Below are 15,380 nucleotides of genomic sequence, written 5' to 3'. Positions count from 1 at the left end.
CGATATTTCTTTCCTATGATTAGATAACCATTAGCCACTTCATGCCCGCTGTTTCTCGTTCCTGGGAAAACGGATGTGGTATGTTGTTTTTTTCTGAACTAGCTGAAGTATAAATCGTTTTATGTCACTCCTAGAAAGTCCAAAAATCTTGCCTCCGCGGTTTTCAGATAGGTACTCCACCAGTTGCTTTTGTATGTTCAGCGGAAGACTCGGACGTCTTACGAGTGCAGTCTGTACTACATTCTTGGGTTCAAGATCCTTTATGGGATTCAGTCTGAACAAAGTAGTCTTACGTACATTGAATTCTTCAGCTGCTTTCCATTTTCTTTTCTCGAACCGCAATGATAACCTGTTTCATATCATCCAGGTCCCACCGCTTCCTCTTATTTCTTTCGCCTGACATATCCTAGAAAAACTGTACACATACTTATACAGTAGATTATATTCATAGACATAAAGTGACAGGAATGAGGAGCCAAATATGGAATACAATTCCAGATTAGGAATCTAGCCATGTTGGATTTCAAGGTCGGATAGCAGGAAATATTATAAAAGTAAGGATTAATAACTACATATAGATAATAGAGTATCATATACCGGTACATTATACACTATAATTTACCTCCTAGGTTAAGAATAATAGGTACCTCATAATAAGGGCATACAATAAAGCAATGAATACATACCTTACAAAATCTCAAAGATTCAAACTTCAGCAGATAAATAACGAACTGCGCTCAACATAGTCTTCTCACACAATGACCTCGAGAGTAAAATGACGTCACACTCAAGCGCACACACGCGCTACCAACCATACAATTCAAAATATGGCGGTATTCCATAATAGGCGACAATTCCATATATGGCGACTTTTCTCTAATAATAATAATAATACTAAAATAATAATAATAATAATAACACGCATTAAACGCCATTTCAAACAATAAGAGACACCAGAAAAATACATTTTGGATTAATAGAAATTCCTTATCCAATTATCAATTTCATGTTGACTATTGACTTACTTTTATCTACCAAGCAAGTGGCTGTGCGGTTTCGGTCATGTAACTATAAGCTTGCATTCGGGAGATAGTGGGTTCGAACCCTACTGTTGGCAGCCCTGAAGATGGTTTCCCATGGTTTCCCATTTTCATACCAGACAAATGCTGGAGCTGTACCTTAATTAAGGCCACGCCACTTCCTTCCCACACGTAGCCCTTTCCTATCCCATCGTCGCCATAAGACCTATTTGTGTTGATGCGATGTAGGCCTACAGCGAATTCTTAAAAAAATAACTTTATCTATTCTATTAAAATATTCACTAATCGGTTTTAACTGCCTTATCGTAGTTATCTAGGGGCTACCTAGTCGATGTGGGAAGGGCATGCTAGGTTCACCCGGATAGGTGTGGTTTCGATTCCCCGGCAGGAAGTCGAAAAATTTAAGAAACGGTGTAAAGCTCTGATGTTCACTCAGCCTGCACCAGAAAATGAGTACCAGGTTAATTCCTGAGAGCAAAGCGGCCAGGCAAGGAGCTAACCACGCTATCCCACTCACAAGGAGTGGCCAACTACTTTCAGCGAGCTTCAGTGCACCTGTTCGGGGACACTCAACAGTAACTCGTGCAGAATGGTTCAGGTCAATACGCTTTCGAAAATTTTGAGGTCAAATGTCATGACGCAGGATCCGCTTTGGACCAAGTGGAAGTGATAGAACACTAAAAGGAGAACAAATTTTATTTAAACATGTCATGTCCGCACCCTAATAATTTCGGAAAAATTGATGAATCCCCGATTTCAATGCAACGCGTATATACTTGGAGAGCGACGCAGCATTTAATCGGAACGGTGGCCGCGTGGTCACCACACTTTTCTGCAAATTTCCCCGACGTGAGTTCGTGTCTTATCGTAGCTATATATTTTGCGCAAAATAAATTATTATTTAGGGGAAAGTAAAGATAAGAATGGAACAAAAGTATTAGGCAAATTGCAATACCTCTGCGATGTAGTGATTAGTGTGATTAGCTGCCATCCCCGTAGGCCATGGCTCTGTCACGAAATTTAAAAAAGTGGTAAGAGGGCTGGAACGGGGTCCAGTTAGCCTTGGGAGGTTAACTGAGTAGAGGGGGATTCGATTCCCACCTCAGCCATCCTTGAAGTGGTTTTCCGCGGTTTTCCACTTCTTCTCCAGGCAAATGCCGGGATGGTACCTAACTTAAGGCCACGTCCGTTTCATTCTCCCTTCTTTGCCTATTCCTTCTAATCTTCCCATCCCTCCACAAGGCCCCTGTTAGCATAGCAAGTGAGGCACCTGGGCGAGGTACTGGTCGTTCTCAGCAGTTGTATCCCACGACCCAAACTCTCACGCTCCAAAACACTGCCCTAGGGGCGGTAGAGGTGAGATCTTTTGCTGAGTCCGAGGGAAAACCAACCCTGGAGGGTAAACAGATTTAGAAAGAAATTGCAAAACACTTTATTTTTTGCCTGAAATGAATATAGGATTGAACGTTCTCACAAGATCATATATGTCAGTGCGACATAAAGCAAGTTATATAAATATATAGGCCATATATATATTTTGTACAGGAAAGTAGCCGCGACGAGGCTTGAAGTCATATTGTTGAAGTTTGCACACAAGTACGGTGACCACACAGCCACCGTTCTGGTTGCCTTAGGTGTAATACTCAAAGTATATATGCGTTCAATCAATCAGTCACTACTGATCTGCATTGAGGGCAGTCGCCCAGGTGGCAGATTCCCTACCTGTTGCTTTCCTAGTCTTTACTTAAATGATTTCAAGGAAATTGGAAATTTATTGAACATCTCCCTTGGTAAGTTATTCCAGTCCCTAACTCCCATTCCTGTTCTCTTGAATTCCAACTTTATCTTCATATTGTGATCTTCCCTATTTTTAAAGTCATCACTCAAACTTATTCGTCTACTAATGTCATTCCACGCCATCTCTCCACTGACAGCTCAGAACTTACCACTTAGTCGAGCAGCTTGTCTCCTTACTCCCAAGTCTTCCCAGCCAAAACTTAGCAACATTTTTGTAACGCTACTCTTTTGTCAGAAATCACCCAGAACAAATCGAGCGCTTTTGTTTGGATTTTTCCAGTTCTTGAATCAAGTAATCCTGATGAGGGTCCCATACACTGGAACCTTACTCTATTTGGGGTCTTACCGGAGACTTATATGCCCTCTCCTTTACATTCTTACTAAAACCCCTAAACACCCTCATAACCATGTGCAGAGGTCTGTACCCTTTATTTACAATCCCATTTATGTGATTACCCCCATGAAGATCTTTCCTTATATTAACACCTAGGTAGGCCTACTTACAGTGATTCCCATAAGGAACTTTCACCCCATCAACGCAGTAATTAAAAGCGAGAGGACTTTTCCTATTTGTGAAACTCACAACCACCGAGCTCGATAGCTGCAGTCGCTTAAGTGCGGCCAGTATCCAGTATTCGGGAGAGAGTAGGTTCGAACCCCACTATCGGCAGCCCTGAAAATGTTTGACCGTGGTTTCCCATTTTCACACCAGGCAAATGCTGGGGCTGTACCTCAATTAAGGCCACGGCCGTTTCCTTCCCACTCTTAGCTATTTCCTGTCCCATCGTCGCCATAAGACCTATCCGTGTCGGTGTGACGTAAAGCAACTAGCAAAAAAAAAAAAAAAAAAACAAACCCCTCACAACCTGACTTTTAACCCCGTTTATCTATCCATCTGTCCATCTCACAACATTATCGAGGTCATTTTGCAGTTGCTCACAATCTTGTAATTTATTTATTACTCTATAGAGAATAACATCATCCGTAAAAAGCCATATCTCTGATTCCACTTCTGTACTCATATCATTTATATATATATAAGAAAACATAAAGGTCCAATAATGCTGCCTTGAGGAATTCCCCTCTTAATTATTACAGGGTCAGATAAAGCTGCACCTTCTCTAATTCTCTGAGATCTATTTTCTAGAAATATAGCAACCCATTCAGTCACTCTTTTTGTCTAGTCCAATGGCAGTTATTTTTTCAGTAGTTCCCATGATCCATCCTATCAAATGCCTTCGACAGATCAATCGCCATACAGTCCATTTGACCTCCTGAATCCAAGATATCCGCTATATCTCGCTGGAATCCTACAAGTTGAGTTTCAGTGGAATAACCTTTCCTAAACCCGAACTGCCTTCTATTGAACCAGTTATTAAATTTGCAAACATATCTAATATAATCAGAAAGAGTGCTTTCCGAAAGCTGACACACAATGCATGTCAAACTGAATGGCCTATAATTTTCAGCATTGGAATCGGAGATTCATAATTTTTTTGGAAATTACTAGGTTGCGCACCTGACATGTTTAAGTAAAATTTGTTTGCCTTTTAGTGTTCTATCACCTCCACTGGGTTCGAAGCGGAACCTGCGTCATGACATTTGACCTCAATTTTTCGGAAACAAAAGTGTGTTGACCTAAACCTTTCAACATGAGTTAATGTTAAGTGTCCTCCAACAAGTGCACCGAAGCTTGTTGAAATCAGTTGGACGCAGGGTCTGGCCTCTCCCTGTCAGTGCTGAGGTTACGTAAAGTGGAAGCCTTTACCTTTCACTCCTCCAAGGCCCTCCACGGCCTGTACAGAGATAACTTTGCTTTTCTTTATTGTAGCTATATAATCACATAAGTATATAGGCACAAGATATAATCAAAAAAATGTCTTCACTTGTTATTGAGATGTTGGGGTGTCGCACAGGGATTTCTTAATGTACCAGAAACCAACAACATTGCGTTGTCGCATTTAAACACCCTCAGATGCCATCGACCTCAGCTGGAATCTAACCAAATGCCTATGTGGTGAATGTAATGACATCCACAGATGTATTGGTTGGCTTTCACAACTGGATCTGCTGTCTCTCATATCAAATTGCTCCTCACTTGGTTTCACAAGTCTAAGTGAACCCTGTCCCAGCCAGGTAATACTCCTAGGATGTGCAGCGAATTTTCCTTCCATTCCCCAAAACATACACTAAATTTTGGAACATCACAAGACAGTTGTGATAGTCGTCCTACGATGTTCAGAATAAATCAGCAAGTGATGCGTCCACGGGCATTACGTCAAGCAAAGTTTTAACGGTGTTCTGAGGAATCATGACCTGTGTGCAAAGTTTAACAATACTTGCCAGAAAATGGTTGTAATGCTATGCACACAGTTTGATCATATTCCAGATGTTTTAATAGGTGACAAATATGGTGATCTAGAAGGCCATAGTAAAAGTAAAATACTATCATCCCTTAAGAAGGTAGTGAGTAGCCTTAGGGCTACAAGTGGCATGCCATTTTGTCCCTTTCTTCTCAACTTGACATTTCCGGTGCCAATTTCTGCATCAACCCATGTTATGGTTTGGCCTGTGCGGACGTGGACTGGCCTGAATCATTGACAATGGATATTCGTAACGATAATACAGATGCGCACTACAAGGTATTTGTTGCCATACTCAGTAGCACACCACACAATAATACTTTGCACTGATGCGGTAGGCTTTACGCAAATAGCCTATAGTCCTGATGATGCCACCATGTTGTCAACGAATAAGAGTGCGTCTATCGTGTTTGCTGAAACAAAAATTCAGTTCATAAAATAAAACAAGAAGAAACAATATTCTGCCTCTTCTCTTTGAAGTCCCATCGTTCGATGAACCATTGCACCCTGGCAGTCATGGGTTGGCTTGTCGAGGTGACGAGCTCACAAGCTAATCAGTAATAAAGGATATGGTGATGAACTGTTGCAGAAAACTTTGGGAAATGTGTTACTATTCCCAATAATGTAGATCGGGTGATGATGGCTTCCGTTCGGGAGATAGTGAATTCGAATCCCACTGTTGCCAGCCCTGAGGATGGTTTCTGTTTTCACACCAGGCAAATGCTAGGGCTGTAATTTAATTAAGGCCATGGTCGCTTCCTTCCTTTTCCCACCCCATTGCTGCCATATGTATTGCTACAATGTTAATTAACTAGCAAACCCATACTGCACATTACAGTTAACTGAACAGGGTACCTTAAACGTCAATATGGCATACTTAATATCTTGAACTAACCACTAGTAAACTAGCAGCAGGATTGATATTCTGAATCAAACTAGAAGTACTTAACCGGTCCTCACCCACTTTATACCATTTGATGTTGCACCACATGTTAAGCATACAGCTACTGTACTGTACCTGGGTGTATAAGTCTGTGGTAAGACCCCAGTTAGAGTATGACTCCAGTGTATTGAACTCACACCATGACTACTTCATATACCGAGCTCGATAGCTGCAGTCGCTTAAGTGCGGCCAGTATCCAGTATTCGGGAGATAGTAGGTTCGAACCCCACTGTAGGCAGCCCTGAAAATGGTTTTCCGTGGTTTCCCATTTTCACACCAGGCAAATGCTGGGGCTGTACCTTAATTAAGGCCACGGCCGCTTCCTTCCAACTCCTAGCCCTTTCCCGTCCCATCGTCGCCATAAGGCCTATCTGTGTCTGTGCGACGTAAAGCAACTAGCAAAAAAAACTTCATACGAGAACTAAAAAAGTAAACTCGTGTCCTCATCCCGAGGTGGTGCAGCTCTTTTCAGGCACACTCCCAATGGAGGTGAGCTGCGTGTACCATCTGAACGAGATACCAGCCCTCGAGCCATTCTTAAATTTCTGGCAGTACCGGGAATCGAACCCGGGCCGCCGAGTACGGCAGCTAATAACACTAACCGTTACGCTACGGAGACGGACATATGAGAACTGAAAAGATCCAAAGGAAAGCAGCACGGTCTGTTGTGGGTGATTTCGGACAAAAGAGTAGCCTTACAAAACTGTCGCAAACTTTGGGCTGGGAAGACTTGGGAGTAAGGAGAAGAGCTGTTTGACTAACTGGGATGTTCCAAGATGTCAATGTTCCTTTTCATGTTCCTATCTCTCTGTATATGACTTGTAATTTTCATAGGTTACTCTCTTCCATATATTCCTGTATATCATCATGGATAAAAAGGAGTTATGTTTATCAATAAGGATTAGATAATAGCATGCTTCCACTTTGAAGGCCAAACTCTATTTATATATGAGGTATTAACAAAGAATGATGTCTTTTATAGATTTTTAAAAAGAAAATTATAATCCATCGTGGTCTGTGGGCTTCCTTTTCTTTTTTCATTAAGGATTACTCCTTCCATAGCTTGCAGTCATGTAGTCATATGGGAGAATGTTCTCTGGTATGTTATTTTCACTTGACAATATTCTATCAGTAAATGTTACCCTGGTCAGGTCATGAGAATTATTCATCTACTGATACCCTACAGTTGACACTCATCTTAGTTGTGTTTAAAATTCATTTCTCAAAGGGAGTTCCAAACATAGTAAATTTGTGGTTATTTCTGATTTTGCTTCAGTTTAGGAGTTTGAAAACATTCAAGTTATGAATCTAGTTATAGTTATAAAGGGGCAGTCAAATTAATACCGAACACCTGCTACAACGTGATCATGGAATGGTTTTATTCAAAAGTAATTACCAAAAGCGTTAATACATTAATCCCACTGGGAGACGAGACGATCAATTCCAGTTTTGTAGAAAGAGGTAGGTTGCTGACGTATCCACAATAGCACCCACTCTTGCACTTCCTCATCCAATTGAAACCGATGTTCACGAATGTCTTTCTTCAGGTCGCCAAAAATGTGAAAATCACAAGGTGAAAGATCCGGGCTGTACAGATAATGTTGAATTGTTTCCCAACCAAATCCTTGAAGCGTAGCCTTTGCCAGATTGGAAGTGTGGGGGCGAACATTATCATGCAACAGGATAACTCCGTCTGATAGCATTCCAGGGCGTTTTGACTTTATGGCGTGTCGCAGTTTCTGCAAAGTGTCGTCATAGCGCTGCGCCACCAGAAAACGGACTACACTTCTCTGCTCTTCTTTGCTTGCTTCCATTTCTAATGCTGTATGAACACACTAGACCAGTTCGCGCACCATCAAAGACATAACCCAACAACTGCCTGTAACTGTGAGTTGACACTATGCAGTTCTCCTACCACAGCGATGGCAGTATCGATACGTAACAAGAGTGTTGCCACCTTTCACGGAATGTGTGTTATGGTGGGTGTTCAGTTTTCACTTGACTGCCCCTTGTATTTAAAATTTCAGAAGAGCATTTACAGTATCACCAGAGTTCTTTCCTTTCATAACCAAAACTTCTCAAAATTGCTTCACGTTGGGTACTTCATACAATAATACATTCATTAATTTGGGTAACAAATCCACATGCAATACAAATATTTTTAAAATATCAAAATAACAATTTAAATGGCAGTGTTGTAAAGTTGATCAAATCATTGGCTAGCATCAAATCCTGTTCTGAATGTGATGGTTGGCATAGAGAACAAGCAATTAAATGATCTTCATACACACCAAACCTTATTACAGCCAACCGCAAGGAAATGCAACATGCCTCCATAAAGTTTTGATGTTGATTGTTTGAATTCCCCAACTCAAGTATACAATTATCTGGTGATTTTATTAAAGGCCTTTGATGTACACAGAAATTTATCCTAGATTTGAATAAGGAATGCAGCACGTAGTCTATTATGACTCCTGGGAGTAAACCTATTATAAAAACACGTGTCATTCCACGAAACCTACATTCTCTGGAAGTCTTCCAGTTTCTTAAGTAGAAACCACAGTTTTCCACATGAGCTCGTTTGTTGCTAACCTCTGATTTATCATAGTCACCTACAAATACTGGGAGGTCCCATACCAGTAAGAATATAGACTTCTTTTGCAGGAGTCAGTTTCAAGCAGCCGGTGATCTTTCTACACTCTTTATTGAAAACTTGATTCACCTATCTGATATGAAGTTATTTATACCATACAGGGGATATATACTCCCCAGAAAAACATAGCTTAAGTCCAGGAAATACTTCACAAAGTCTATATATGATTAATTACTACACAGTGGCACAGTTCAGTAGTAGTAGCCTTCTGTTCCCAAGATTTGGACCCAGGTGCATCATCATGGCCTATTATCCCAATTTCAGTATGACTTTACCCCATAAAAATCTATTGAAGACACCGTTTTTCCATGTGACAACGAATTTGGGACATTTTCTCAAGGCAAAAATAGGATATAATTGGTGCATTTGACAATGCCTAGTGGCCAAACATTCTATATCAGCTAAAGGAAAAGCAATGCCATCATTATCGGTACCAGTTCATTCAAGTGTACTTCAACAGCAGGAAAATGAAATTTCAAATCAGAATGCCAGATGAAACCAAAGTGATCTTCTCCCAATTCAGTTTTAATTTGCATTCCATTATTCTGTAAATAATACATGTTAAAATTCTACAATGTTGTGAGTAAAGGAATGCATAATCATATGGTGGCAGCGATGCATCTTTTCGGATGTTTAAATAATAAAGAATGTTACTGAGACCAACAGACGAGAGCAGAAATTATCAGGGGCATTCCTTGACTGACAAGTGTGTCTTAATTACTGTAATTCTTGTACTCTGTGAACAATTGTAGTTGCTTAACAAACAAATTGTGGATATTGCCCATAAGAGACAAGAACAATTCTGTGCGAGTTGAACGAAGAAACTTTTGCACTGGCGCGGAGTGTTATATCTGTCTCTGTCTATCATACAACCCATGCACAGCAGCAGGCAGCGGTTTGCGCTCTAGCATGAAAAATGCAGCAAGTATGTCAATTTGAATCATGCACGCAGAAGTAACAAATTAACCTCAATTTCTTGAAATGAAAAATTTTCTATACCCATCTAAGTGCACCATCAATCGATATATCATGAAGAGCATTCTTGATTTTGTGTCAGTATACGAGCTGTAAAATATGCTAAATATTTGTGATGTAACTCTACCTTAATTACATGCCGGTACATTAAAATACTGTTGTTACTCCCACCATCAAACATTTCAGAAAGGGAATACCACTTTTTATGATCAGAGTTGATGAAAAGTTGATCACTACAAAGGCAATTTCCAAACGACCATCTCCTATATCGATTAATATCATACACAAAATAATCCTCAAGCCTTGAAAGCAGCAATTCAAAATGACAGTTATGGCTATCACGTGTTTCATCAAGTACTGAAAAGTAAGATCTAATCATCTGCAATGTGTATTCATTAATAAGAAATAAACACTTGCATCTATTTTGTTTCTTGCTGTAAATTCTGCAGCTCATCTCAGCTACTTTTGATCATTTCCTGTGTTTTAATGTGTCTTGGTTTGAGGTTAAAATCCCCAAACCACAGTGCTACTCCGTGTAGACCATGTGTCGAATTAGTTGGCAACTCTCATGGTCAATATATATCATGCCTGCCATCTGTCACAATAGTCAAGAACATTATCCTTCGAACTTTGAAGATGGATTTTTTTTCAAACTATATTCCACTATGGGGGATCATTTAGTTATTTCTGATAAAGCAATTAAAGGTGTTTCATGAATTATCACTATTTTCATTTAGGTGATGTACATCTTGTTATGAGGCATTTCTTATAAAGATTAGTTTGTGTTTAGATTTACTAACGTACTGTAACAAAGTAACTTCAATTTCTCGAAAAGAAACATTTTCTCCGCCAATCCAATTGCACACCTGGTCTTGCACTTAAGGATAATCATTATTAATACAAATACTGAGTAGAGCAGGCTTCGGCTTAACAGCGGCTAGTTTTACTAGCCTTGCAGCTCTACATTCAGGAGACACAGGGGCTGGTCCTCACCGTCAGCTGTCCTGAGAATGATTGTCCATTCTCCTGCACTAAGGCATATGCCTGGATAGTCTCTATTTTAGGCCACAGCTGCAACCATCTCATCTTCTCCGCAAATCACATCACCGAGACAAATTTCCCTCACCTGATAGACGGCATTACTGTCTAGGAGGTCCGCCATTCCCTGTCTGGGTATGGAATAAAAACTTTAACACCTTTCCCAATGCATGCACCAAACAGTGGGACTCTGGAGCTACACTCTGTATTCAGGAGGCAGCAGGTTGAGTCCCACCATCAGCTGTCCTAAGAATGGTTTTCTGTGGTATCCCACCCTCACTTCAGTTCCTGTTATAGGCCACAGCTGAACCCTTGTCACCCTTTTCCTCATCTGAAATTGCCACCACACATCTCCTGGCAAGAAAGAGGGCGTCACCCTCTGAGTGGTCCGCTTTACCCCTTCAAGGTAAGGAAAGAAAACTTATTAAAAACACAAACAGAATTCAGTAAAGTAACAAGGAAAAATTCGAAACTTACGACATTTAATTATGGTTGAACAAAGACAGTCTTATGCAACTTGTATATAATGGTAACTATGTTGTATATCACTTAAGCTCATTTCATACATACACGCATGTCTTAATAAATGCAATTATAGACTTGTTGCATGATATATTATTATAGCTGTTTGTTTATCAAATACTGTTAATTCATCTTACAAAAAATTGCACACTTAAAAAAATGACCAACTAACACCATGTAGAAGAAATAAGTACACCTAACATTTTACTGGGATGAATAATCTTTCAAAAGTTTGTTTTGACCTGTTTTCTCTATTTAGCAATGTAAGTGATGTTGAAGTTTTACATCTAATTTTATATTTCTTGTGATGCAGGTAACACTTGCAGTGATTCTAGGACCACCTGTGGTGGTTGCTACATTTGGATATCCAGGACCATATGCACCAATTGTGGAAAACTATGGGTTCCCATTCCACAGAACACTGACCAATGGATTCAATATTCAACCATATTTTGGCAATCCCTTCTATAATGGTATAGCAAATGGTCTACCATTACAGGTCCCAGCCATTGCTACCTCAAGATTAATATATTCCTCATCAATATACAGAGGATTCTCATACCAAAACAAGTATGGAGATGGAGGAAGAAGTGAAGTAGTATTCGTAACAGGACCAGACTCACAAAAACTCATGCAGGATTCTATGGAATATCTACAAAGCTCACTTTCTTCTCGATTTGCTATTCCAATTGCTTCAAACATTACAAACAATTCTTTGCCAACAACAACAGATTCTCCACAGCCCTCACTTACAGTTACAGCTACACCTAAATCACTACCAGATCCAGCTCAATCCTCATCAGATCCAGCTCAATCCTCAACTGCTTCAGTTTACCGTTTTCAAATATATCCTCATTCCTTTTCACCATTCTTTGGTGTGCCTTTTCCACTCCAAACTGTTTTAGCATATCATCATACCACTCAACATATGACACCAGAGGCAGCAAATACCGGTACTGAGAAAAGTGGTGGTGAAGCTGAAGAAAGTATGATCAACGAAGTTGGTGTAGCACCTCCATTAGAGCCAACAACTAGGGTGGAATCCAACAGTATTGAAGCACCAGCAAATGATTCTGCCATGGAGCAAACTGCTACAGCCACAACAGAAGAGGTCAGCAGTACTACCACCCCTACCACCCCTACCACCCCTACCACCCCTACCACATCTACAGAAGCTACAACCTTCACAACTATGGCAAGTACTGAAAGTAATGCATTAGAAGATACAACAATTACACAAGAAGAAACTACAATTAGTGGAGAATCTCAAGACACAACCACAACTTCCTCTACAGAAACTGCTGTCAGCCCTTGAAAGAATGTAGCCTACTTCACAAGTATTTAAAATATCTGCAGTAAGACTATAAATGAACTGAGTACTAATAGAAAGGATATCAGCTAACTTATGGACTAAGAGCTTCCTTTTTATGTTTATTTATGAGCAGCAAAGAGAAAAACATTTTATAAATTTAAGGTATGAATACATTAAAATTGTGCAATATTTCTTAATTAAAAATAATTTAATTTCATCACAGTTTGCACTCTAAATTATTGGCCTTAATAGTTCTTTGCATCCACTCAGAATCAAACTCACTTGAGCACAGTGTGTAAATAATAAGGTTGCTTTATAAAGTGTGGTACTGGTATATGAAGTTTATAGTCTGGTTTGGGGTACATAATGGTGCATTGCAAGTGATCTGGGGCTGGGTTGGGTTGGGTTGGGCTGGTTTGATATGGTGTAATAGTGGCATGGATAAGTACCAGATCAGCAAATTTCAGCAAAATGCACTGATGTGTTGAAATAAGCTGTCTTCAGCAAGGGTGATTTGCAATTCCTGTCACTAAAGCACCACATTGTACATAAAATATTTTGATTCAAGGACCTTTGGACTACTTATATTATGCCAGTGCTCAAGCCTTGAATGACAATCATACCAAGGATATGTCATAAATTAGTATTTGGTATGGATGTCTTCAGTGGTGGCAGAAGATATAATTCACAGGAAAAATAACTGTATCAGTCAGTAAAATAAGTGACTAAATAAGTATTTTAAGAATGACAAATTAACTAAAACACTGTGACTTACAGAGAAATAATGAAATATGTCAGCACAATAAAGATCAACATTTTATCTATCTTTCTTATCTTTATTGAAATCTCTAAGATAATGATACATAACCTCCACTGTTGATGACCTTTCTCAATAACATTTACCGTATGGAAGGATTTAGGAATTTCAAAATATCTAGCACTGAAGGAAGGTGTTATATCTAGGATTTAAAAGTCAAGCTTAAGAGTTTTGTACGACTATGAATCAATGTCATAAGCCATGGGACTTAGAGTTTTCAATGGAATCCATATCTCTGGGATATGACTTTTCATTCCAGAAGATCTCGCATCGACTGGGATTCAATCTAGAACTAGTCCTTGCTAATGTAGACCCTACCTATACATTGCCTACAGCACCTGCCTAGCATATACTGTCCCAGCTTGAACAATGGCTCCTGTATGGGCCATTATTAGATTGTTCTCTAATAATGTTATTAGTTTTAAGTTCCACTAACTACGCTTACAATTTTTGGAGATGCCAATGAGCCACAATTTTGTCCTGCAGTGTTCTGTTACATGCCTATAAATCCACCAAAACAGGGATGGCTTACTTGAGCACCTTTAAATACTACTGGACTGAGCCAGGGTTAAACATGCCCACTTGGGCTCAAAAACCCAGTGCCTTAATCATCTGAGCCAAGATTGTTCTTTGAGGGAAAGAAACTCCAAAGCTAAATGTTTTCAACATACAACATAGTAGAAGTGCCTCTCCCAAAAAGATAAAGTGTTTACATATCAAAATACACAATATTGAGTATTACCACTTGTACAGATCAGCAAATTGATGAAGAAGAATGCTCAATAACAACTTTCAGCTACTCAGGTGTCCAACATCAATATACCACTACTGCATATGAGTTGAAAGTGTGATATATATAACAGCTAAATACTAATGAGAGGAGGAAGAATTGAGTGAGTTGGCCATGCGGTTAGGGGTATGAATCTGTGGACATGCATTCGGGAGATAGTGGGTTCGAACCCTACTGTCAGCAGTTCTGCAATATGGTTTTTCATGATTTCCTATTTTCACACCAGGCAAATGCTGGGGATGTACCTTAATTAAGGCCATGGGCACTTCCTTCACACTCCTAGCCCTGTTCTACCCCATCGTTGCCATTAGGTCTATCTGTGTCGGTACGAAGTAAAGCAAATTGTAAAAAAGAAAAAAAGAGGAAGAAAACATTAAGAGATGATTATACACTTGAGAGAGTAAATAACAAAGTAAAGTCACCTGCACAGGCCATATAGGTCCTTGGAGGAAAGGAAGGTAAAGATTTCCACTATTTCTAACCTCACCATTTAGTGGGATAAAGTGGTAAGCTCTGCGACCAGCTGGCTTGTTCCTAGTAATTAACTTGATACTCATATCCGGTGTACCATAAAATGGGGTAACACCGATTTAGTGTGGCAATCACTTACATGTTCCAAGAGAAAAAGTTGTTGTCATGCAAGTGAAGTGAGCAGGAAACATTGCAATATGATGCTTAATTTCTTGACCATTCCAAACTATTAATGTGGAATTGAAAATCTTGGAGCAGTTGCATAGTAAAAATTTAAACAGCAATCGTTAGAAACAAGTAATTCTCAGCCAATTGTGGAAACTTCTGTTGCATAGAAAAATTGGCTGTATGCGGAAGATAAATAATGCAAGTATATTTATTCTACAATTATTTGCAACAAGGAATTTTCAGATATATAGCCTATGTATTACTTGCATTAGCTTTTTAATAATAGACATACTAATTAATACTGGAAATTTCATAACTTAACAATAATCATGGGAATCTACCAGAAGCCACCAAATTAACAGGAAGGTGAAGAGTTGGAGTACAGGGTTAATGTTACAGCTGCAGTGAGGAGTGGTGGACTTCCTATTCGGAAAGCATCGGTAGCTTACAGTGTGCCATACAAGATGCTGAATGATAACGTGAGAAATAAA

General features: G+C 39.6%; 1 protein-coding gene across 1 annotated transcript in view; it reads left to right on the top strand.

The window, feature by feature from the left end:
* LOC136863049 (uncharacterized) overlaps positions 1-13,427 on the top strand; it is a 50,092-nt gene extending 36,665 nt beyond the window's left edge. The window contains exon 2 of the mRNA XM_067139373.2: positions 11,645-13,427. Coding sequence (XP_066995474.2) covers positions 11,645-12,646 — 1,002 coding nt within the window. The 3' untranslated portion in view covers positions 12,647-13,427. The remainder of the gene's footprint in view (positions 1-11,644) is intronic.
* Positions 13,428-15,380: the final 1,953 nt, after the last annotated feature.

Source organism: Anabrus simplex, chromosome 2 (genome assembly GCF_040414725.1).
Source record: "Anabrus simplex isolate iqAnaSimp1 chromosome 2, ASM4041472v1, whole genome shotgun sequence".
NCBI lineage: Eukaryota > Metazoa > Arthropoda > Insecta > Orthoptera > Tettigoniidae > Anabrus > Anabrus simplex.
The sequence above is the reverse complement of the archived record's forward strand: the minus strand, read 5'-3'. Positions and strand labels throughout refer to the sequence as shown.